The sequence below is a fragment of the Marmota marmota genome, unplaced genomic scaffold (assembly GCF_001458135.2).
Source record: "Marmota marmota marmota unplaced genomic scaffold, marMar, whole genome shotgun sequence".
Taxonomy (NCBI): Eukaryota; Metazoa; Chordata; class Mammalia; order Rodentia; family Sciuridae; genus Marmota; species Marmota marmota.
This window is the reverse complement of record NW_026000229.1, coordinates 36,784,903-36,811,501: the sequence shown is the minus strand read 5'-3', so window position 1 is coordinate 36,811,501 and position 26,599 is coordinate 36,784,903. Positions and strand designations below refer to the sequence as shown.

The 26,599-nt window shown below is 36.7% G+C and overlaps 1 protein-coding gene and 1 pseudogene across 23 annotated transcripts in view; one reads left to right on the top strand and one right to left on the bottom strand.

Moving 5' to 3' along the window:
• Positions 1 to 26,599, top strand: part of Mga (MAX dimerization protein MGA) — a 123,628-nt gene that overhangs the window by 44,099 nt on the left and 52,930 nt on the right. For 22 of the 23 annotated variants that reach the window (XR_007343784.1, XM_048792895.1, XM_048792903.1 and 19 more), the window contains exons 2-3: positions 2,366 to 3,472; positions 24,630 to 25,578. Coding sequence is in view for 22 of the 23 variants with exons in the window: in XM_048792895.1 (XP_048648852.1) it covers positions 2,433 to 3,472; positions 24,630 to 25,578 (1,989 nt within the window). In the remaining variant the exon portion in view is untranslated. Of the gene's footprint in view, positions 1 to 2,365; positions 3,473 to 4,651; positions 4,710 to 24,629; positions 25,579 to 26,599 lie in introns of those variants that run through there. The other variant, XM_048792916.1, reaches the window with a different exon arrangement.
• LOC107137548 lies at positions 14,894 to 15,884 on the bottom strand (annotated as a pseudogene).

The window sequence follows — 26,599 nt, the reverse complement described above, 5'->3', positions numbered from 1 at the left end:
AGGAATGAACTAAGAATGAACTGAGGAATGAACCCAGGGTTAATAAGCCACTGAGCCATATCCTCACCCCTTTTTGCATTTGTATTTTGAGATAGCGTTTCACTAAGCCTTGCTGAGTTGCTGAGGTTGGTCTTGCATTTGCAGTACTCCTGCCTTAACCTCCTGAGTTTCTAGGATTACAGGTGTGAGCCACCACATCTGGCTTTTTAACTTTTTGAGATATAAGTCGCTTAGCATAAAAGTCATCATTTAAAAGTATGCACCAAAAAGAAATCCTATACCAATTAGCATTTAGTACTAGTTATCCCTCCCCTATACCAGCAACCAACCGCTAAGCTACTTTGTCTTTATATGGATTTACCTATCGTGGATTTTTCATATAAATGGAATTATAGAATATACATGACCTGTTTTCTTTATAACAATCTTGAAGAATTAACTGGCAATTTTAACTTTAATTTTTGAATAGGTTGTATCTTCAAAATGCAAAGAATTTAGAAAGTATCAAAGGGTATATATTTACCAAGCCACCCAGTTTTCCAGTTGCTTTTCTGTCTTCCCAGAGAAAATCTATCTCAAGCAAATATATATATTCTTTTTCTTTGGCTTGGAAAAGAATTTTAAAGAAGTCTAGAATGATTAGCTAGTATGGTGGCACATGCCTGAAATCCCAGCTACTTGGGAGGCTGAGGCTGGAGGATCAGAAATTTAAGGGTGGCCTCAGCAATTTAGGAGAACCCTCAGCAACGTAGTGAGACACTGTATGAAAAAAAGGACTGGGGATATAACAGTGATAGAGCATTCCTGGGTTCATTCCTCAGTATTGCTCCCACCATTTGTCTAGCATAATCTACAACTCTTTTGAACACTTTATTCTTACTAAATTTTGTGGATAAAGTTTATACATTCTTTTATGGTGCATAGAATTCTACTCTGTTGTTTAATCAATTTCTATTAATGGGTGACCCTCATCTTGGTCTTTTACTGTTATAAATGGAAATGCAAGGGACAGTCTTGTATATATCATTTATCACAAATATGTATATTTAGGATAAAGTTATGGTAGAACTACTGTGTCCTAGAATGTATGCATTGTCCTTTTAAGCATGGTTTTAATTTGTATTTCTCTTATTTTGAAATTATTTTTTTAATAGTTCCTTGCTTTTCTTATTCTTGGCCCCTTTTCTTAATTATTTGTCGTATCTAAAGTAACTGGTTTTCTATAATGGGAATGAGTTATTTATGATGTAAGTTGCAAATACTTTTTGCTAGTTACTCAGTTGCTTTTTGATTTTGCTCATATTTTTTGGGGGGGAAGGTCAGGTTTAAAAATTTGCGTAATGTTGAATTTGTCAAAAAGTATTTTTGTCTTATTGGCTGATTTTTTGTTTTGTGTCTTAATAAAAAGACTTTGTCAGGAATTCTTTAAGAATTAAAAAATTTCTGGGCGTAGTGGTGTGCGCCTGTAATCCTAGCAGCTCAGGAGGCCAAAGCAGGAGGATTGCAAGTTCAAAGCCAGACTGAGCAACTTAGTGAAAACCTGTCGAAAAATATATAAAAAGGGGTTGGGATGTGGCTCAGCAGTTAAGAATCCCTGGGTTCCATCCCTGGCGCGTACAAACACACACGTGCGCACACACAAATAAAAAAAAATAAAAAAAGTAGGGATATAGCTCAGTGGTAAAGTGCCCAGTGGGCGGGGGTGAGGGGTGTTAAAAAATTAAATATTAGACCTATCCTATATTTTTCCAGTAGAACCAGTAATTTGTCATAGCATCTTTAAATGCAAATGTTAATAAATTAACAGCTCTTTACTTATGTGTGAATTCATGTCAGTGCCCTTGGGGATTGAACCCAGAGCTTCAAGCTTGTTAGGCTAGCACTCTACCGCTGAGTTGTATATACCGCGGCATGTAGATTTGCTTTTTTTTTTTTTTTTAAACTTGTTCCCAAAGAACTTGCTATATAAAGCTATATTTTGGAAAATTAATTTATGAAGTGTTGGGATCATTTTAAAATCTATCTCCTTAAATTTGTATGCTTTTTGTAGTTTTCCTAAAATGAATATACTTTTGTGTTTTTGTGCGCGATCAGGATTTATGGTGAATTTTTATAGGGCTGGAATATTGTTAATTTTACTAGATTGAAGTGAACTAAAAAAATGATTAGAACGATTAGATATTCTGGAATGAATATCCTTGTAGTGATGACAAGAAGGGTATAAACAGTGTCTTAGAGGAATTTAGGAATATTAAGCAGTATCTTAGAGGAATTTAGGAATATTTTGAGGATGACATAATCATTGTATTCGTACAATAAACATTAACTTAATTAAAGGTTTGTTTGTTTTTTTGCTTGTTTTTAGGATGGAAAGGCCATTGTGATTGTGTGATAGCTACAGTTATCATACTACTGAGTTTCCCACTGGAATCATGGAGGAGAAACAGCAGATTATATTGGCTAATCAAGATGGTGGGACAGTGGCAGGAACAGCACCTACCTTCTTTGTCATCCTAAAACAGCCAGGAAATGGCAAAACTGACCAAGGAATTTTGGTTACTAATCGAGATGCCTGTGCTTTGGCTAGTAAGGTGTCATCACCAGGAAAATCTAAAGGGAAGATTTGCCTTCCAGCTGATTGTACTGTGGGAAGAATCACTGTCACACTCGATAACAATAGTATGTGGAATGAGTTCCATAATCGAAGCACAGAGATGATTCTGACCAAGCAGGGAAGACGCATGTTTCCTTATTGTCGTTATTGGATAACAGGTTTAGATTCAAATTTAAAGTATATTCTTGTCATGGATATATCTCCTGTGGATAACCATCGTTACAAGTGGAATGGCCGTTGGTGGGAACCCAGTGGGAAGGCTGAGCCACACGTTTTGGGGAGGGTTTTTATTCATCCAGAATCTCCTTCTACAGGTCATTATTGGATGCATCAACCAGTTTCTTTCTATAAACTCAAACTCACCAACAATACACTGGATCAAGAAGGACATATTATCTTACACTCTATGCATCGCTACCTGCCAAGACTTCATTTGGTACCCGCAGAAAAGGCTACAGAAGTGATACAATTAAATGGTCCTGGTGTCCACACTTTTACCTTCCCCCAGACTGAATTCTTTGCAGTAACAGCTTATCAGAACATTCAGATTACCCAATTGAAAATAGATTACAATCCATTTGCGAAAGGCTTTCGGGATGATGGTCTGAATAGTAAGCCCCAGAGAGATGGAAAACAAAAGAACAACTCTGACCAAGAGGGGAATAGTGTTCCCAGTTCTCCTGGTCATCGGGTTCGTCTCGCAGAAGGTGAGGGGTCAGAGATACAGCCAGTTGATTTTGATCCGTCAATAAAGTGTGTGGAGAAGCCACCCCTTAATATAAAACAAGACTTTTTTGGTTTCATGGATACTGATTCAGCACTTGAAGTTCCTCAATTGAAGCAAGAGATTTCTGAAAGGTAGGTAGTAGGTTTTTTAAAATTTATTATTATTTTTTTAATTTTTAGAAATAAAAGGTTGGTTGAGAAGGGCCAGATTTTGATTTGACACACTGATTTTGTAGAATACTTTAAACATTGATAAATGTGAGTCACTGTAAAATAGACTACAATTGTTTTACATTCTGTAATACGATTATTCATTTTTCTCAGTTGGATTCAAGATCTAGAATTGAAGGCAAATTGGATAATTTATTGGAGTAGAGTTTTTTGTTTATATTTAGAATGTTCTCTTATTAACATATATAGACAACTAATAATAATTGAAGAGAAAAAGCCCAAGTCATAATTGAAAGGAAATTTATCCAAGTGAGGCACAAAATGTGTTCAGAGTAAACTTGTTTATGTCTATTGTTTATGATTTACTGCCCTATGGATTTCCTAATCTATAAATTTCCCAATTGAAAAACCAAGTTAAAGATTATTTATATATTAAGGTAGCATGATGTACCGTTTCTTTTTAAAAATTTTTATGCTGTGTAACTGTGAACCTTGTACTCTTTGATCAATACCTCTCACCCCTGGTAACCATTCTTTGATGGCTACTTTGCAGTGTTTGTCTCTCTGTATCTTCCTTATTTCACTTACAGTGTCTTATAAGCTCATCTATGTTGTCACAACTGATAGGATTTCCTTTTTTTTTTTTTTAATAAAGCTCAGTAATATCCCATTGTAAACATATGCAATCTGGGCACTGTAGCATATAGCAGTTTGGAGGCTGAGTCAGGAGGATTGGAAGTTTGAGGCCAACCTGAGTAGTTTAGTGAGACTTCAATTGTTTCCCTATCTTGACTGCTTTGCTATTGTGAAAAACAATGATGTTTCTTGATATTTGAATTTTTTTTTTTTTTTTGAAGATTGAACCCATGGTCTCACACATACTCATTTACCACTGAGTTACATCTTCAGCCCTTTAAAAGATTTTTTATTTTGATAGGTTTTTGCTAAATTCCCTGGCTGGGTTTGAACTTGTGATCCCACTGCTTCCACCTTCTGAATAGCTGGAATTACAGATATGAGCTATCTTTTGAGTATTAGAATCCAAATTCAGCAGAAGTAAATCTGAGCCCACTTTTTTCCTTTGCCTTCCCTTTCTTACTTATTTGTATCCTATTAATAGCTACTGTTCTTTGATTGTAGAATTCCCAGGCTCATGAGATTCTCCATCCTTATCTGTAGGTAGGTTGGTTTTTTGCTTTTTCAACATATACTTTCCACCATGTTTTTCTTTGTAGTTAGAATTAGCAGATACCAGCTTTAATACTTGATTCTCCACTCAGTTTAATTATTTTGATTATCCAGAGCAATTTAAACAATTGATCATCAATTATAGTAATGATGTTGTTGATGATGATTTTTTTTAGTTGCATATGGACTCAATGCTTTTATTTGTTTTTATGTGGTGCTAGGATCGAACCCAGTGCCTCACGCTTGCGAGGTGAGTGCTCTACTACTGAGCTACAACTCCACCTATTATTATTTTTATTTTTTGGTGGTGCTGGAGTTTTCCTCATGCTAGGCAACTACTCTACTACATCTCTGGCTCACAGTTAAAATATTTTTACCCTCATTATCCAAAAGTTTAATATGCTCTTGGATGGTGGAAAATTAATCATTAAAATTCCTTTGGGGGCCTGATGTGGTGGCACATACCTGTAATCCCAGCAGCTCAAGAAGCAGGAGTTCAAAGTCAGCATCAGCAGTTTAGCGAGAACCTGTTTCAAAATGAAATACAAAAAAGGGCTGGGGATGCTAAGTAGTTGAGTGCTCTTGGGTTCAATACTCAGTACCAAAAACAACCAACCAACCAAACGACAACAATCCCCCCCCAAAAAAAAAAAAAACTTTTGGGGGACTAAAGAATTCTAGTAGCTCAGTGGTGGAGCATTTGCCTAGCAAGGCCCTGTCTTCAGTTCTCAGTAATGGGTACCTTTGGAGGCCAGTAAAGGAGTTCTGATAAGGTGAAAGGGTCAGGTGTATTTCCTTGTTATAAATAGCAGCTGATGGATGGGATTATGTATGGTTGAACTTTTGATCTAATGGATTGAGAGAATAGTTCAGAGTAATGACTGAGCCTCTTCATAATTGAAGGGGAAAAAAATAACTTGTATCATGCTCCAAGAAATAACATCTTCATATGTGAAAATGACATTTAGCTGGATGTAAAGTTTGTCTCCAAATGGCCTGATTTATGATCAGAAATTATTTTAAGGCAAGAGTTGGCTGTATTAACCTATAGCCTATTTTTTCTGTGTATATAAGAATATGTGACAGAGACTGTGATGCTTGCAAGACCTAAAATACATACTCTTTACCCTTTTACAGGAAAAGAAAGTATTAACTTTTTATTTAAGGCTTTTAAAAAAAGTATGCATATATATTAGTTCTACTTCCACAGTTTCTCATTTTCTATTTAGTTGGTTGAAATATGACTGCTGTATCATCTTCTTTGTTTTAGCTAATAATGTCACTTTTTTTTGTATGTGTGTGTGTGTGTGTGTGTGTGTGTGTGTGTGTCCCAAAGTGGCCATCAATCAGATTCCCCTCCTCTTAATGTACCAGGGATTGAACCTAGGGGTGCTTAACCACCAAGCCACATCCCAAGCCCTCCAGTCAGATTTTGTAAACACACTCATCTTTAGCCAAGCTTTGCTTGCTAAGTGTGCTATTTAGCCATTTCTTCCCACTCTTAATTTTTCTTCCTTGGTCTTTATCATATTATTCAACTGATTCTTCTAACTCTTGATCCTTTCAGTCATTTTCACTGATGTCTCATAATATATTCAGCCATTTAATAAATGATGATTATTTATTTCCTGGTATTGTGCTCTTGTAGTATTATTATGATTTTGAGCTCTGCTTTCATGTAAGTTTATTATTATTAATTACTTTTTTGGGGGAACAGGATATTGCTATGTTTCCCAGACTGGTTTTGAATTCCTAGGCCCAAGTGATCCTCTCACTCCTGCCTCCTAAGTAGTTGGGACTATAGAATTTCCCACCATGATCCTCATAGTTTTTTTTTTTTAAGTCTAATAATGTCTTTAGCTTAGTTTTCATTTTTCTTAGTGTTGCCCTATAGCTCAAACTGATTTCTGAAAATTTTAGTCTTAAAACCTGCTCTTTTGTGCTATTGTGGTCATTCAGTTTGTAGATGTATACTTTTTTTTGCCTCCTTTCAAAAATCCACATAAAGTTATTCTTCTGTTGATGGACATTTTGATTATTATTAGTTTTTTACCGTTATGAATAAACTAACATGAATGTTTTTGTGCTCAACTTTTTGTAGACATATGTACTAATAATTTCTGTTTGTTATTTATCTAGGAGTAGGATTGCTGGGACATGAAGTAGACTATATTTTAGTACATACCCCAGAATTTTCCAAAATAATTATACCAATTTTCATTTCCTCAAATAATATATGAGCGTTCCTGTTACTGCCTCATCTTTTTTTTTTATAATTTATTTTTTTTTAAAGAGAGGGGGGGAGAGAGAGAGAATTTTTAATATTTATTTTTTAGTTTTTGGCGGACACAACATCTTTTGTTTTGTATGTGGTGCTGAGGATCGAACCTGGGCCGCACGCATGCCAGGCAAGCACGCTACCGCTTGAGCCACATCCCCAGCCCCTCATCTTTGTTTGTTACATGTAGTAATATCTTTCTTATTTTTAGCTATTCTAGTCTAGCTCAGCTTCCTGAGTTGTTGTAATTACAGGCTTGTGCCTCTGTGCCCAGTGGAAAATATATTTATAAACTATTAAGATTTCTACTCGTGGCCTGGTGCCGTGGCACACACCTGTAATCCCAGCGGCTCAGAAGACTGAGACTAGAGGATCAAGAGTTCAGAGCCAGCCTCAGCAACCAGGAGGAACTAAGCAACTCAGTGAGACTCTGTCTCTAAATAAAATACAAAGTAGGACTGTGGGGGTGCTGGGGTTCTGGCTCAGTGGTAGAACACATGTGAGGTAATGATTCAATCCTCAGCACCAAATAAAAATAAATGAATAAAATAAAGAAAATAAAGATATCATGTCTATCTACAACTAAAAAAATATTAAAAAAATAGGACTGGGGATGTGGCTCAGTTCAATCCTCGGTATGGGGGTCGGGAGAGGTTGGGGTTTTGCTCTCTTTTATTTAGTCATTCACCAAATAGGACTGAACACCTGGTTTCAGAAACCAAATAAAACACATTGCTCTAGGATCTTATATTCTACATAATTCCAGTCTCAGAATTCACAGATTATTCAGTTTTTCCATGTATGGCCTATGCAGATGTTTTCTCATTAGGTTAATTGCATTCTGCCATGTAGGGGCTCAGATATACGTATTTTTCTCCTAAACGCACATCAGAAATAAGTAAGAATGACCTTATTATACAGAAAACCACTTTGGTTTAATAGGAAAAAAAAAGGATTCACATGTGAAAATTAGACATGAAAATAGTTTTGTAAAGATAAGTTTTCCTGTTTTTTTGTCTGAAACAGTACACATTATATGTCAGCCTTGTTGGAGAGGCTACATTCTGGGCTGGTGTTGTAGCTCAGTGGTAGAGTGCTTACCTGGTACATGTTCATCTACAACTAAAAAATATTAAAAAAAAAAAAAAAAGACTACATCCTGTAAAATGGATTTGATCACTCATCTGTGGATGGATGTTGAGACTGTTTCATATTTTTAGCCATTATAAATACTGCTTCAGTAAAATTTCTTATGTGCATGTCCTTATACATTTTTATAGATACAAAGATCAGTTCTATTTATTTATTTATTTTTAATCTTTATTTTGTGTATTTATTTTTATGGCTGCTGAGGATCAAACCCAGGGTCCCACACGTGAGAGCCGAATGCTCTACCACTGAGCCACAACCCCAGCCCCCAAAGATCCGTTCTTAAGAATGGAATTGCTTGGGTCAGAGGGTACGCAGATTTAAAATTTTGGTTAATTGCTGAATCACATTTGAAAAGTTTGTAACCATTTATATTCCCACCTATAGTATGTGAGCCTACTGATTTTTGTGCATTTTTGTCCAAAACACTGTCCCCACTGTATAGTGGTTTCCCAGGTAGATATTATGCTTTCATTTTTCTGCAATTCATGCTCTACTTTTTTTTTTTTTTTTTTTTGGTGCTGAGGATTGAACCCAGGGCCTTGTGCATGCAAGGCAAGCACTCTACCATCTGAGCTATATCCCTAGTTCTCTGCAGTGATTTTTGAGGCCAGGGCTCCTCTGTGAGTATAATAACAGGATGTGCCCCAGTATCTCCAGGACCTGTGACAGAATCTTTCTTTCCAGGGTGGGTCTCCAGGGGTGTCCTCCATCTAGAAAGCCATGGCTTGACTTCTTGGAGGTGGAATGCTAAGAGGGTATGCAATACCTGAGAACATTCTCTCTCTCTCTCTCTCTCTTTTTAATACTTATTTTTTAGTTGTAGATGGACACAATATCTTTTTCATTTTTTTGTGGTGCTGAGGATTGAACCCAGGGCCTTGTGCATGCAAGGCAAGCACTCTACCATCTGAGCTATATCCCTAGTTCTCTGCAGTGATTTTTGAGGCCAGGGCTCCTCTGTGAGTATAATAACAGGATGTGCCCCAGTATCTCCAGGACCTGTGACAGAATCTTTCTTTCCAGGGTGGGTCTCCAGGGGTGTCCTCCATCTAGAAAGCCATGGCTTGACTTCTTGGAGGTGGAATGCTAAGAGGGTATGCAATACCTGAGAACATTCTCTCTCTCTCTCTCTCTCTTTTTAATACTTATTTTTTAGTTGTAGATGGACACAATATCTTTTTCATTTTTATGTGGTGCTGAGGATTGAACCCACTGCTTCTTGCATGCTAGGCAAGCATTCTACCTCTGAGCCACAACCCGAGCCTGCATTCTGTATTCTTGAACCCTCTTTTTCTGGATTCTTTGACATCCTCTTTCCTTTACACTAAAAGGCTGCTTGCCCTATTGCTTTGGTCTTGTATCATACTTTCCAGTGTTTGTTGTATCTAAGCCATGTAATTGAATTTCCATTTTAGACCTTTTCCTCTTTATATCCCCCCCCGCCTTTGATACCTTTAGTGCACTTGGTTGCTGTATAGTATTGGTGTCACTGCATAATATTTTAGATCTAGTTTCATGTCTATTTTTATTTTATTCATTATTTTTCTTTAAAAAATATATTTTTAGTTGTAGTTGGACACAATACCTTTATTCCATTCATTTATTTTTATGTGGTGCTGAGGATAGAACCCAGGGCCCTGTGCATGCTAGGTGAGTACTCTACCGCTGAGCCACAATCCCAGCCCAATTTTTTTATTTTTTCTTTTTCTTTCTTTCTTTTTTTTTTTTTAGAGAAAGAGAATTTTCAATATTTATTCTTTAGTTTTTGGCGGACACAACATACCCGTTTGTATGTGGTGCTGAGGATCGAACCCGGGCCGCACGCATGCCAGGCGAGCGCGCTACCACTTGAGCCACATCCCCAGCCCCTATTCATTATTTTTCTTTAACTACTTTGGATGTTTAGGCTTTTTAGCATGTTCATAGCATTTATCACTATGAAACTATCTTGTTTGTTGACTAGTTTGTACTCTTATTTCCCCACTTCATTATAGGGTTTATGAAAGTAAAGATCTTGTTTTACTTGGTATGCTGATGGTTCAACTCTAGGATAATCACTGAGTGGTATTTTACATTTGTGTGTTTTAATTAAAACCTTAATAGTGTTGAATTAATATAAACTTTTGGAATATCAGAAATAACCATTTATAAACATGCATTTGATTTTTCATTACTTTGAGAGTAAAGCTTCAACCTAGCCAGGCATTGTGGTGCATGCCTGTAATCCCAGTGGCTTGGGAGATTGAGACTGGAGGATTGCAAGTTCAAAGCCAGCCTCAGCAAAATCAAGGCTCTAAGTATCTCAGTGAGATCTTGTCTCTAAATAAAAAATACCAAATAGGGTTCGGGATGTGGCTCAGTGAATTCTCTGAGTTTAAGGGAAGTATATCCCCCACCCCCTGCCCAAATCTTCAACCTGTTATTTAGTTTGACATATTTTTATCCATGGATGTTATATATATTTCAGTGTAATTTTTAGGGGAAGATATTTTACCTTTTAGAAGTTAGACTTCTAAAGCAGAGAGGGAAGCTATTTTTCCATTATGCGTTTTCCAGGAGTTTAAGTTTTTTCCTGCTGTGCCCACTTTTTTTTTTTTCTTTTTTAGATAGGAAAAACAAGCAATTTTTCTTGATTTTGTTTTTTTCTCCTTCATGATCTTTCTTCAAGTTCTTTTATTTGTTGGTAACATTCTTTCATAAGTAATTTTCAGTTATTACCTAAATTTTCTCATTTTTTTTCCTTTCCCTACTCCTCTCCTTCCTTGCTTGTGTTGGATCAAACCCTGGGCCTTTCTCAAGCTAAGCATGTGCCCCTGTACTTAACTATATCTCCAGCCCTAGTTCTCCTATGATCTGTCTCCCCTAGCCAGTAAACTGTATATTCTCTCAAAAGTCACGTGTGACACATTTAAGAGATCAGCCAGTTTTTGTTTTTATTGTCAATATTGTAAAATTATTTGACCAATAAAATACTTCATCCTTTTAAGATATTACTATCCTAAGTTTTTGTTTCCTCCTCAGAATATTATCTTTTCAGCCATCACTTTGGGCATCAAAGATTAATATCTTATTCTGCCTACATTGTCATTCTCAATTGCATCCTTTCTTAAGACTCCAGATACCTTTTCTATAGAGATGCTTTCCAAAATGATTCCAATGTGGATTTTATATATAGCCCTAATATTTAGTTATAACTGTTGTTTCTTAAATATGAGTCATCTTTTGTTACTTTTTTTCCATTTTATTATTTTTCTACTGCTTCCTGGTATGTGATTTATAACCATTTTACTTATTACAACCATGCTTACTCAGATTCCCATTATTTTATTCCTAAATTTACTGCCATTATCTTGCCATTATTTTCTTCAGTCTCTCCTGCATAGTGCCACCAAATTAATTAAGTGGTTTTGAAGATTGAGCTGGGGGCCCCATGTATGCTAGGCAAGTGCCCTACCACTGAGCTTTTTTTTTAAATTTAGTTTTAGGTGGACACAGTATCTTTATTTTCTTTTATGTGGTGCTGAGGATCAAACCCAGTGCCTCACGCATGCTAGGCAAGTGCTCTGTCCATTCCCAGATGGATGAATTTTACAAATTGGACACAATCATAATCAACATTCATGTCAAAAAACCTCAGTAGTGAGTTTTTGGTCTTGTGAACTTTACCCACGGGATAATCATTATAACTTTTAACATTCCAGGTTATTTTTTCCTGTTTTTATGGAAATGAAATAATAATACCTTTCTGTGTTTGAGATTTTTAGCTCAATGTTGTGCCTTGCGTTTTTATTGTCATATGTTGTAGATTGCTTTGTTCTCATTGCTGTATGGTTTTCTGCTTTTCATTTTTTTTGCATGGTGCTGTTGTCCATACTTAGAGTCGAGTGCATACTAGTTAAGAGTTCTCCCACTGAGCTAAACCCTAGCCCATCCACTTTTTCAGTGTGTCACATTTTATTGCCATTTAGATAGTTTGCATTCTTTTGGGCATTATGACTAGTCCATTCATGAACATTGTAGTTTTGATCTGCATGTGAGTGCATTTTTTGTGATCTTCCTACCAGTTTCCCAAGTAGCTGAGACTGAAGGTGTGTACTTCCATACCTGGCATGTTGAGTGCATTTCTGTTGAGCATATGCTTAGACATGGAATTGCTCAGTCATAGGTTATGCATGCATTCAGTAGATTTCCAAAGTGATTTTACCAACTTAATTTTCCCTTATCTCTGAATAGGAGTTGAGGTTGTTCTTCATTCTTACTAGAACTTTATGTGTGTGTGTGTGTGTGTGTATGCATGTATGCATGTGTGTCACATTTGTGAGAGTTTGTTTCTGGGATCTTTGTTATAGTCCATTGGTCTGTGTTTATCTTCAGGCCAGTCCCACACTGTTTTGATTATTGTAGCTTTGTAGTAAGTTTTGAAATTGGGCAGTTGTGATTTCATTTCACCAAGTTCTTATTTCTCAAGATAGTGTTTGGCTATTTGGGATCACTTGAGATTCCATATGAATTTCAGCATCAGTTTTCCTACTTATTCAAAAAAGGCCCTTTGGATTTTAATAAGTTTTGCATTGAATCTCTATCACTTTGAGTAGTCTTCCAATCCAGGAATATGAGATATCTATTTTAAAAATCATTCGACATTTTTCAGTAATGCTTTTATTGCTTTCAGTATGAGAACTTTACTTCCTTAGATATCTATTTGTTGTTATTTTTGTGTGTGTGGTGCTGGAGATTTAATTCAGGGGTTTTGCATGCTAGATGCTAGGCAAGATTTCTACCTTCAGCTACCCCCAGTCCTTTATTATTTTTAAAAGATGCTATTATATATTGAACAATAGTTTTCTTACACTTTCTTTTAGTATTGCCTTTTGTTGTTTTATACTGCATATTATTCATTGTATAGAACTGATTTTTAAGTATTGGTTTTTATATTGCTCAATTTTGCTGAAATTGTTCAAGTTAAAGTATATATAAAAGCAGTTTTTTTGTGGAATTTTTTGGAGTGATTTTTTTTTTTTCCTTCTTTATTGTACTGGGGATTGAACAAACCTAGGGGTACTTTACTACTGAGCTACGTCTCCAGCCCTTTTTTATTTTATTTTTTTATTGTTTATTTGGAGGCAGGGTCTCAAGTTGCTGAGACTGATCTTGAACTTGTGATTCTTTTGCCTCATGAGTCTGGGTGGTGTGGATTCTGGCTTGCAATCCCAGATCCTTAGGAGGCTGAGATGAGGATCATAAATTTAAGGCCAATCTCCCTGACTAAACAAGATCCTATTTAAAATAAAAAATAAAAAAAGGGCTGAAAATGTAGCTGAGTGTTAGAGGGCCCTTAGTAAATTATACCATCTGTGAGTAGAGATAGCTTTACTTAACTCCTTTCTGACTTGAATTCTCCTTATAGTAGTCTCCCCTTTCCCATATTTTCACTTTCTGTGGTTTTAATTACCCATGTAATTCATGTCTGAAAGTACTCAATGGAAAGTTCTAGAAGAAACAAAATTTTGTCTTGGGGCATAGCTCCATGTTACAGCACTCAGTCCAGTGCCCAGTACTGCCCCCCCCCCCCAAAAAAAAAAGTTGTACACTGTTATAAGTATTGTGATGATTTTTTTTTGCTTTCTCACTCTCTTCCACTCAAGATGTGAATCTCTTTGTCCAGCATATCCTTACTGTATATGCTTTCTACCCATTAGTAGTTATCTCAGATTTCAGATGGACTGTGCAGGTATTACAGTGCTTGTGTTCAGTTAACTTTTACATAGTATTCTGATGCTACTTACATAATGACTAAGTCATTCAACTCCCTTTATTTCATCATGTAGACATTGTGTCATCTCATGTCATTACAAGAAAGGTGATTACAGTATAGTGAGATACCTCTAGAGTAAGATACCTCTAGAGAAAGAGGCAAACTTTCATATAACTTTTATTATAGTATAGTCTTATAATTGTTCTATTTTTTAATATTTAATTTTTAGTTTTCGGTGGATACAACATCTTTATTTTATTTTTATGTGGTGCTGAGGATTGAACCCAGCACCCTGCGCATGCCAGGCGAGCTCACTACCGCTTGAGCCACATCCCCAGCCCTGTTCTATTTTTGTTATTAATGTCTTAAGTGTGCCTAAGTTATAAATTAAGCCGTATTGGGGGCTGGGGTTGTGGCTCAGTGGTAGAGTGCCTGCCTAGCACGGGTGTGGCACTATATTACTTCAGTCTACAACTAAAAAAGTCTTAAACAAAAAAAACCTCTCGAAACTTTATCATAGTTATACGTATAAGAAAAAACACATTATTTATAGGGTTTAGCAATATCCCTAGTTTCAGGTATCCACTGGGGGTCTTAGATTCTTTGTGAATAATACTACTGTATTTCTTTTTCTTGCCTACTTGCTCTAGATAGACCTTTTAGTACAAGATTGAATAGAAGTGTTCAAAGTGGGAGCAATATGTTTGTATTTAAAAAAAAAAAAATAGAACCAATACTTTTATTTGTAGAGGTCTCAGTTCAAAGTAACAAATAATTACACATCAGGATTGGTAGGAATACGAAATGCAGTTTCACAACCACTACTATGTTTTTCTTTTTCTCTGATACGATTGGCACAGATCCGGGCTTACTAGGTTTATGAGGATTCATTTCTTTTGTCTAAGAGCTTCCTTTATGATGTGCTGCTCCTGATTCTCCTTGTAGATAGATTTTGGCAAATGTTGGTGATGAGCTATATATATATATTTTTTTAAGTTGTAGATGGATACAGTACCTTTACTTTATTTATTGATTTTTATGTGGTGCTGAGGATTGAACCCATTGTGTCATCTGTGCCAGGCAAGTGCTGTACCACTGAGCCACAACCCCAGCTTGAGCTATGAGAATGCTACTAAAGTTTTCCTTCAATTTCTGGTTATAATTGTTGATTGCTTTTTTCTCTTGATATAAGCACACCCAGTTTTTCAGAAGCATTGTCTTCTCACAGATGGATGTTTATTTCATCAGACCCACACATAATGTATTTGCTGTCAGAGTCCACTTTACACATAAAACATGTTGCATTCATTTGTATTCCCTCCTTCACCTTGTGTCAACAGGAAAGATTTGAATAGGTATATCAAAACTAGCAGACACAAACTCTTCCCTAGTCAGGGAGTAATCCACATCAAGCACTGCAGATAGATGATCCGTGTGGACCATTATGGGAATGTCCAGGGCATAGAAATCAAAAGTAAGTTGTAATCTTCATTTGCTGCAGTAAAAGTAGAAGCTTCCATAGGGTCCCCACAGATTTTATTTGTTCTCATATCTAAGACAATCTTTTACAGACTAGTAGCTTGTCTCATATCATATAGTACCATATTTCTGTCAGCACAACTTCCCAAGAGAAATGTCTCATTTGGGCAAAATTTAACACTTTCCATACTCTCAAATCCCCAGGCCATTGAACATACAGGATTCATTCTTTTTTTCTTTTCTTTTTTTTTTTTTAGTTATAGATGGATACAATATGTGTATTTTATTTATTTGTTATTTTTATGAGTTGCTGAGGATTGAACTCAGGGCTTAACACATGCTAGGCAAGCACTCTATTGCTAAGCTATAACCTCAGCCAGGATTGATTCTTTATTCATTCCAAATGTCTGCTTGCCATCCTCATGTGGCAAAAGCAGGTTCTTTCCAGTGGTGATCAATTCCAGTATACACTGTCTTTCCTAACATTGTGTGTGTGGTTCTTCCTCTTCTCCATAGCCTGGTCCATCTGTCTTCTGTCATCACCAACAGTAAAAGAAGTCCCACAAAAGCAAGTACACGTTCCTTGTACAAAATCTTCACGTGCTTATACTTAACTGTACAAATCACATTTTTGTTAGCCTATCTGTTAAGTCCCATTTGGTTTCATGTATGTAGTTGTTTGGATTCTGTGTCTTAGCATATTCACCTTCATCTTGGTGGCTCTTCATCCTGGACTCCTTGAGCCTTTTTTTTCTCCTGTTAAGTTCATCACTGCCTCCTCCCACATACTCTACTTCCAGCTCTTCACAATATAGGTTTTTTTTTTTTTTTTTTAAGTTGTGGGTGGACACAATATCTTTATTTTATTTATGTGGTGCTGAGGATGGAACCCAGGGCCTCACACATGGCGAGAGGAGCACTCTACCACTGAGCATAGCCCCAGCCCCCACAATATGGTTAGTTTCTTTTGACAAGTGGCTCCTGATTGTGTCCAGCCAGACTGCGGCATTCATTAGCCCAATGTCTCCCTCTACAGCATCGTGGGCAAATACCTGGTATTCTACTCCTTTGATACCTACTTTATTTTTAGAACCACACACCCAAAACAAAACAGCCTCTCAGGAAAAACCCTCAGAGCCCCAACTGCCACCACTGGCTTCCCACAAGCCTCTCTCTCCAACATGAGCCTCTCTCCACCTCCCACAATCCTCCTGCTCTTGAGGCCGATTGGCTGGGTCACGTGGGCGGAGCAAAAAAAGTCCCCCAATGAGCAGCTCCAGTGGTCTGAAAGGGCAGGGAAACAGCCCAATGAGCATCACGGCAGAGGAGCCAATCAGCTAGATGTTGCTGGGGCCGCTGTGAGCCAATCATCAGCCGGCAGCTGGAAGTTTGCTGTGGCCCCTTGGGCTGTGGCTCTCAACAACTATTGAGATTTTTATTGGGCTATCAGATTGTGATTCTCAAGAGTTCGTTTATTTTCTTTTATTCTGTATATTTCCTTTTCCCAGGGCATTTCTTTTTTTCTGTTAATTTAAGCACCTATTTATTACAAGTGTTACTTTAGTATATACTTTTAGTACCCCTATCCCTTTGTTATGGCAGATAGGAATTTCTCCTACATTAGCCTTTAATGTGTGTTATTTATTTGGCAATCTTTGTGCCCATCAAAAATGACTGGTACTAGAAAGTGCTCCATAAATGTTTTCTGGATGATTTTATCAGTAGCTCTTAAAGCTTTCTAGATGTGTTTCAGAGTAGCTGCTAATATCACATTAATTAACATTAGGATTTTTTGATGCATTGTTATGTACTGACAAAAATAATCCTGACATTCAAATTAGCTGGTGTGTATAATTCATTAGCTTAGGTATTCCTCTACCTAATTTATTTGAATAGAAGTGACTTCTTTTTAAAATTTACTCACTACCAGGAATTGCACTGCACCAGGGTTGTTCTACAGCTGAGCTACAGCTTTAGCCCTTTATTTATTTATTTTGGGTGGGTGGGGGTTACCCGGGATTGAATTTAGGGGCATTCAACCACTGAGCCACACCCCCAGCCCTGTTTTGTATTTTATTTAGAGATAGGGTCTTACTGAGTTGCTTAGTCTCGCTTTTGCCGAGACTGGCTTTGAACTCATGATACTCTTGCCTCAGCCTCCCCGGGCACTGGGATTATAGGCATGTATCACCACACTTGGCTCCTTTTTTATTTTTTGAGACAGGGTCTTGCAAAGTTGTTGCCCAGCCATTAGAAAAAACTTCTTAGAAAAATGAAATTTAGGAATTGTTTTTAGAATCTCCCACCCCAGCAAACTTTCATGCATGATACATGTGTTTAAAACTCTCCTTCTGGGGCTGGGGATGTGGCTGAAGCTGCTAGTGCAGTCACCTGGCATGCATGGGGCGCTGGTTCCATCCTCAGCACCACATACAAATAAAATAAAGATGTTGTGTCCACTGAAAACTAAAAATTAAATATTAAAAAAAATAAATAAAACTCTCCTTCCTGAGAGTTTTTCATCTAGCATGTTTTATTGCCCAAGAAGTTTCAAAAGTACCTGCTGCTGTAGCAGTGAAGATCTAGTCTTATGAGGTTCTCAACTACTGCAGACAAAACAGAAATCAAATGCTAAATGATAAAATGATAAATGCAGAAAAATACATTTTCAAAGTTGAGTCTTGAAATGTGATGATAATGAGAAAGCTTACCAATAAGCATAATTACTGTATTACTTGATATGGTATTTACTTGTGATATACCTAAGAACTAAGATAATTATGAAAGGGAAAAAGAGTTGATGATTCTGGAGCTGGAAGTGGTGTCCTGTGCCTTTAATCCCAGGGACATGGGAGGCTGAGGCAGGAGTATCACAATTTCCAGGCCAGCCTCAGCAACTTAAGCCCCAAGCAAATGAAAGAGATCCATCTCAAGATGAAAAGGGCCTGGGATATAGCTCCGCATAATGTGCCCTAGGAGTTAGTCCTCCTCAGCACCCAACAATAAATAAATAAATACCTACCTACCTACCTACCTGCGACTTTTCTTTGGTTTCTAATGACTTACCCTTTAAAAACTGACAGAAGCTGGACGCAGTGGTGCATGCCTGCCATCTCAGCCCAGCAGCTTGGGAGGCTGAGGCGGGAGGATCATGAGTTCAAAGCCAGCCTCGGCAATTTAGTGAGGCTCTAAGCAATTTAGTGAGACCCTGTCTCTAATAAAATAAAAAATAGTGCTAGTGATATGGCTCAGTAATCAAGTGCCCCTGAGTTTAATCCCCAGTACCCTGCCCTCTCAAAAAATGAATAAATAAAAATAAAAATAAATAAAAACAGAAGGAAAGGGGGTCGTGGCTATGGCTACATACTATAACATTAATAAAAATCTTTGTCACTTAAAACAGATGCCTTTTATGTTATGCAACATTATATAATAAAGATGTAACAAAGAAAAATACTAATAAAAATGTTTTCACCAGTTATGTGAAGTTTTTGAAAAAGGGGATGTTATTTTATCTTTCACATTTAAGTCTGTGACCCATTCTGAATTAGTTTTTGTGTGTGGTATAAAGGATAAAGGTTTATAATTTTCCAGGTGCTCTCATTTATTGAAAATTGCACTGGTGCTTTGGAAAAAACAGGTGACTTTATATAGAGGTGGGTCATTTTTTTTGACTGAATTCTGTTCCATTAAGTTGTCTGTTTTTTGCCAGTACCAGATTGTCCTCTTGATGTTAGGCTTATAGTAAATTTTGGAATCAGATAGTATAAACCTTCTACTACTCCAAGATTATTTTGGTTATTCCTTCTCCTCCTGCTGCTGCTTCCTCTTCTTCTTCCTCTTCCTCCTCCTCTTCTTCCTCCTCCTCTTCCTCCTCTTTTTCCTCTTCTTTCTTTGCATTACTGGGAATTGAACCCAGGGGTGCTCTACTAATGAGCTACATCCCCAGCCCTTTTGATTTTTTTTTTTTTTTGAGGCAGGATCTCCATAAATTGTTCAGTTTGGCATTGAATTTATAATCCTCCTGCCTCATTCTCCTGAGTTGCTGGGATTACAGGCATGTGCCACCCCACCTTGCTTGTTTTTATTCTTTTTTTTTGGGGGGGGGAAGTGTTTAAATTTTTTAATGAAACCTATAATTGATATTTAAAATAATTTCCTTTTTTGATAATATAGAAGTGCAATCAGTTTTTAGATATTGACTTTGTATCTGGTTACCTCTCTGAATTCACTTAACTACAGTAGTTTATAGATTCCTTTGGATTTACTACATATGCGGTCATCTTACCTGAACAGAGTTTGTTTTGCTTCTTTCTTTGCAGTCTTCACCCCTGTGTCTGTCCTCTTTCTTACTCTCCCCTGTCATTTCTTTCACCTTCTCCCTCTATCCTTCCCGCTTACTTTACTGAATGAACTTCCAGTATTGTGGACAAATAGATATTATGATATTGGGTATAGTTTTTTTTTTTTTTGGTAGTATGTTTTATCAGATTGAGAAATTTTCTTCTATTTACCATTTTCCTGAGAATTATTAAGAATGAGTGTTGGGGCTGGAGCTGTAGCTCAGTGGCAGAGCACTTGCCTACCATGTGTGAGGCACTGGGTTCGATCCTTAGCATCACATAAAAAAACGAAACAAATAAAGGCACTCTGTCCATCTACAACTATTTAAAAAAAAAAAAAGAATGATTTTTGAGTGGCATCAAATGATTTTCTTGTATCTATTAAGATGTCTCCCCCCATATTTTGTTAATATGGTGAATGACATTTATTTTGGGGGGGCAGGGTCTGCTATTATATGAGCATTGCATTCTTGGACTAAACGTTACCCAGTTGTGATAATATCATTCTTTTTAATATTGCTGGACTTAATTTGCTGAAAATTTGCTTAGGTTTTTTTCACCTAAATTTATGGGAGATATTTATTTTTAGTTTTCTTTCTGATATTAGTACTAGGACTTTGCTTTCCTTAATAAACAGGTTGTGAAGTATTCCATTCTTTTGAGTTCTCCAAGTTTGTGTATTGTTTTTTTCATTATGTGCCCAATGGAATTCATCAGTGAACCCACTGAGTTTTCTTTGTTGGCAAGTTTCACAAATTCAGCTTTTATATTATTTTCTATTTCATTGATTTTCCTTTGATGTTTATTGTGTGTGATCCACTTGCTTTTTCTTTTTCTTTTTTTTAAAAAAATATTTATTTTTTAGTTGTAGTTGGACACAATGCCTTTATTTTACTTATTTTTATGTGTTGCTGGGGATCGAACTCAGGGCCTCACGCATGCTAGGCAAGCACTCTACTGCTAAACCCCAGCCCCAGCCCTTGCTTTTTCTTTAGTTTGCCTAATATCAGGGTTTGGCAGAGTCCATTTGTTGGAACACAGCTGTGCTTATTTGTACTGTATTATCAAATTTTATGTGTTTTAGTGGCAGAGTTGAGTTGCAGGAGACATAGTATCATCTTGAGAAATTTTTACAGTTTAGCTCTTCACAGAAAAAAATTTGATTTCTGACCTAGAGAATTGATTTTAGCCCTTTTCCTTGATGAATTTAAAACTACAAATTTGCTTTCACATATTTCAGTATGTTACATTTGTGTTTGTTATTGATTTGTAGTTTGATTCCATTGTTGTCAAAGAACACATGACTTAAAACCTTTGAAATTAGTAAGGATTTTCTTTATTTACCAACAGAATCTGTTTTGATTGATAACTTCCTGTATACTTTAATGTGTATATTATATAGATCTTGGATATAATAGTGTTTGGTTTGGTTTTGTACTGGAGATTGAACCCAGGGATGCTTTACCATTGAACTACATGCTCAGTCCTGTTTGTTTTTCATTTTAAGATAGGGTCTCGTTATGGTGCTGAGTCTGGCCTCTAATTTGTGATTCTCCTGCCTTAGCCTCCAAAATTGCTGGGATTACAGCTGTGTGCCACTTGGCTTTGGCTTTAGGTATGACTTTAAAAAAAAAAAGTCTCCATTGGTATTTGCTGAGCTTCTTGGATCTATGGGTTCAAATCTTTCATTATTAGATTTTACCTTCAACTATTTCTCTATCTTATTGAAACTGCAGTTGTTAATACACTAGATCTTTTAATGTTATTCTTCAGTCTAGGTGATTTACTACTTTAAAAATTTTGAACTCACTTCTAATTTCAGCTTTGTTACACGGCTCCTTTCTCTGTCAAGATCTTGGGAACCAAGATCTGGAAGAGTACAAGTTCTGTCTTTGCTTTCAGGCCACTTTCTTCTAATGACTATTGCTTATTCCACAGAAGTTCTTTGAAGGATAAGTGGACAGTAGTGGAGACTGGTTTTCTTCTTGGGGCTCTTACAGATTCTGTTCTGCCTATTCCCAGGCATTAAAAGTGTGGCTGGTTTCTCTGCTTTTTGGGGGAAGATCTTTGCCTACAACTCTATTTTTTTCTTTATGTATTTAGGTAGGGTAAATGCTACTAAGGGTTGAAAGCAATAGTAATTTCTGGTCAACTAGAGAAGTCTGGTCCTTCTCGAAAATTCAGTTCATTTAGACTTACTTGTGTCCAGAAATCTTTAGTGGCTTTTAAGAAAAATAATTTATTTAGTGTTTCTCATTGAAGTGATGATTTTCTGTGATCTTGACATTCTGATTGAAAGTGGAAGTCCTCCATTGGTGGATTTTTTAAAGTTTTATTTTTAATTTTTTATTTTTTCTAATTAGTTATGCACGATAGCAGAATGAATTTTGATTCATTGTACACAAATGGAGCACAACCTTTTCTCTGATTGTACATGATGTAGAGTCATACCACATGTGTAGTCATATATGTACTTAGGGTAGTGATGTTCATCTCATTCTACCATCTTTACTGCCCCCATGCCCATTCCCTTTCCCTCCCTTTCCTTTGCCCAAAGTTCCTCCATTCTCCCCTCCCCTCCCACATCCCCCATTATCAATCAGCATCAATTATCAGAGCAAACATTCAGCCTTTGTTTTTCTGGGATTGGCTTACTTCGCTTAGCATGATATTTTCCATCCATTTGCCTTCAAATGCCATGATTTTATTCTCTTTTAATGCTGAGTAATATTCCATTGTTTATATGTACCACAGTTTCTTTATCTATTTGTTGAAGGGCATCTAGGTTGGTTCCACAGTTTAGCTATTGTGAATTGAGCTGCTGTGAACATTGATATGGCTGGGTCACTATAGTATGCTGATTTTAAGTCCTTTGATCAAGGAGTGGGCTAGCTGGGTCAATGGTGATTCCATTCCAAGTTTTCTAAGGAATCTCCCTACTGTTTTCTATAGCGGTTGCACCAATTTGTAGTGCCACCAGTAATATATGAGTGTACCTTTTTCTCCACATCCTCGCCAACACTTATTCTTGCTTGTATATTGATGGATTTTTAATTAAGGTTAAGATTTTATGTTGTTCAGGAACCATTCATGTAATGGTTACTGTGCATATTTGAGATAAATCTTTGTAAAGACGGTGACTTTAATCGGAATTAGTAGTAAAAAGATTAGTGCTTTATTAATGATGGATATGTGCTACAAATATATTTGTTTCGTAATTAGATACTAAAGTGAAGGTTTGTGTGAAATCATTTGAGGTACTACATAGGTTTTTGTTTAAGGTGAGCTTGAAAGGATTGAGAATAGATTGTATTTGGACTTTGAAAAGCATACCAGGTGTTTACACTTTTTATTTAGTTTCCAAAGACTTTGAAATGCTTTTGAACAAGAAAATAACAGGAATTCAATTGAATATTTTAGAAAGATAGCTTCAATAATGAAGATTATGAATGTAAAAGTGCCTGAATTATTGGGTATCTAATTAGATTGCCTTATTTTCTTCCCTTTGAGTCCTCAACTGCCTCACTAGTTTTTTGATGTCTTCAAATGGATTTTAAAAAATATTTTTTTTGGGGGGGAACCCTTGAAGTCTGGCTTTTCTAGTATTAAATAGAGAGTTACTCTGCTACGAGCTAGTCTGCTATGGAAATTGAAACTTACCTACTTTATTTTAAAGTGATTGACTGGACCAAAATATGATTGCATAAATGCTGTGTGTTTATGTGTAGAAAAGTGTCATCTTTAGTGTTAGACTGAAGTGAAGAAAATATGCCCATAATTCTACTTGATTATCTCTTATTTGTTAGTGAAAGGGTGTCGTGGTAATATGTAGGGTTTTTTTGTACTAAGGATTGAACCAAAGTACTTTATCACTGAGCTACATCTCCAGCCTTCCTTATATTTTATTTTGAGACAGGATCTTCCTAGGTTGCTATGACTAGCCTCAAACTTGGGATCCTCTTGCCTCAGCCTCCTAAGTTGTTGCGATACCATCACACATGGTGTATTGCTAACATTTTTGACTTGTGTAGATATGTGGGGGAAATCTTAGAGATACAGAGATTTAAGAGTTTTGTATTCCCTATATCTTGAGAATTCTAATTCCAGCTGTACCACTTTACATAGAATCTTAGATAATTAAACTTGAGTCCAGCTATGTCCTCAAGGTATATTGGTATAATTTTTATCCTTTCAATGACTATTTATTAATAGTGTTTTTAAAATTTTTTTGTAGTTATAGATGGACAGAATGCCTTTATTTTGTTTATTTTTTTAGTTTTAGGTGGATACAATATCTTTATTTTTATGTGGTCCTAAGGTTTGAACCCAGTGCCTAATATGTGCTAGGCGAGCACNCCCCCCAAGCAAAACAAAACAACGCACACACAAAAACTGGTAATGTAGCTTCATAGGAGGATGCCTCTGGGTTCCATCCCTACCCCCACAACAATAAAAAAAAAGATGTTAGGTTTTGTGTTAGATAAGATCAGCTGGCAATTTGTAAAACTTTTCCTAGTTTGTTGCAATTCCTAGTTGAGAAGTTGCAATTTTTCTTTGCTTACAATTGTTAGTGTGTCAATATTTGTATGATTTTTGGATCAGTGCCAGCTGAGTTTTAAAATCCCTTGAGTTCCTTGAAAAATAAGTATTATAATGTATCCTGAATTTTTAATTTAATAATAAAAGAGTAAACCTTACTCTTTCTTTGTATTTTTTAAATGAAAAATTGACCAAAAAATGTAAAAGTGTAATCCATTGATACACTGCTTTTGAGATCTTATTAGGTTATACAGAGTATTTTGGAGGAATATTTCATGAGATCTGATGTGTTACTTTGTTTCAAAACCTTTTTTCCTTCTGAGCTTTGTTTATGGATAATGGATAGTTCTGTACTTTCTGTTCCTCCCTCCCTTGTCTCTTCAGCTTTGTTGGGAACAATTTTAAAGATGGCTCCCATATTGCCTCACCATTAGACCCGAATGGAAACTTCAATGTTGTCATTAAAGAGGAACCTCTAGATGACTATGACTATGAAGTTGGTGGATGCCCAGAAGGGATCACTATAAAACAGGAAGACACAGATGAAGAAACAGATGTATACTCAAACAGTGACGATGATCCTATATTAGAGAAACAACTAAAAAGGCACAATAAAATTGATAACTTAGAAACTGATCATCCATCTTCTAAATGGCTACCAAACAGCCCATCAGGTGTTGCTAAAGCTAAAATGTTCAAATTAGACACTGGAAAGATGCCTGTAGTCTATTTGGAGCCCTGTGCTGTCACCAAAAGCACAGTGAAGATTTCTGAACTGCCTGATAACATACTTTCCACATCTCGAAAGGATAAATCTCCTGTGTTGGGAGAATTAGAATATTTGCCTACATATATTGAAAATTCTAATGGTACTAGTTTCTACTTAGGCAAGGAATCAGAAAATGGTCTTAGAAAACATTCACTGGATCTCAGAGTAGTACAAAAATGTCCCTTAGTTAAAGAACCTCAATGGAAATGTCCTGATATGTTCGACAGCATTAGCTCAGAAAGAGTACTTGACAGTTCAAAGGGTTCAACTGGGGATTCATTTTCAGGAAAAGAAGACCTGAGCAGAAAGCGAACAACTATGTTTAAAATCTCAGGAACCTCAAAGAATGTAAATGCCAATCAGAATGCCTCTTCTAATGTCCCTGGAAAAAGAGGAAGGCCTCGAAAATTGAAATTCTCTAAGGCAGGACGACCACCTAAAAACACAGGAAGGACTTTAACTTCTTCCAAGAATACCCCTATAATCCCTAGTGGTACCTTTCCTGATGTGAAGCCTGATCTTGAAGATGTGGATGGTGTTCTCTTTGTTTCCTTTGAGTCCAAGGTAAGAATGTAATTTCCATCATTCTTTCCAAGGCCTGTTAGTCATTCTTCACGTCTATATTGGCTGATAACTAACTCCCATTTTGTGAATAATGGATAGATAGCAAGGGTGTGATATAGAGGGGAAGTGCCTCCATAGTGTTTGATTTAGTAAGCAGTCGTCACTTAAGATATTTTATTTGAATATACTTTTAAAAATTATGTCTGATTGGGCATGGTGATGCATGCCTATAAATCTCACCTAGTTGGGAGGCTAAGGCAAAAAGGATAGTAAGCTCAAGGATAGCCTGGGCAATTTAGGCAGACCCTGTTTCGAAAAGGGCAGGGAATGTATCAGTGGTAGAGCAGCATGATTCTTTTCAGTATTTAGATGCTGAGGTTGAGTTTTTCAAACCTTGAGTCTTACTGCAATTTTCATCATTATGTACTTTTAAAAGGCATAAGAAGCCAGGTGTGGTATTGCAGCCTCCATCATAGCTACTCAGGAAGCTGAGGCAGGAGAATCACAAGTTCAATGCCGGTCTGAGCAACTTTAGACCTTGTCTTCAAAATAAAAAATAGAAAGAGCTGGGGTTGTAGCTCAATGGTAGAGCAATTGCCAAGCATGCTTTTTTTTTTTTTTTTTTTTTAAGTTTTAGGTGGACACAGTATCTTTTTATGTGATGCTGAGGATTAAACCCAGTGCCTCGCGCATGCCAGGCAAGCGCGCTACCACTTGAGCCACATCCCCAGCCCGCCTGTTGTAGCCATAAAAGGGAAGGGGGGCATAAAAAGTTAATCGACTCTGGGTACAATGGTGCATGCTTGTAATCACAGTGATTTGGGAGGTTGCAGCAGGAGGATTGTGAGTTCAAAGCCAACTGTAGCGGTTTATTGAGGCCCTAAGCAACTCAGATAGACCCTGTCTCTAAATAAAAAATAAACAGGGGCTGGAGTTTGGGCTCAGTGGCTAAGTACCCCTGAGTTCAAACCTTCTGTCCCCCCCCCCCCCCCGCCCCGCGAAAAAAAAAAAAGTTCATTTC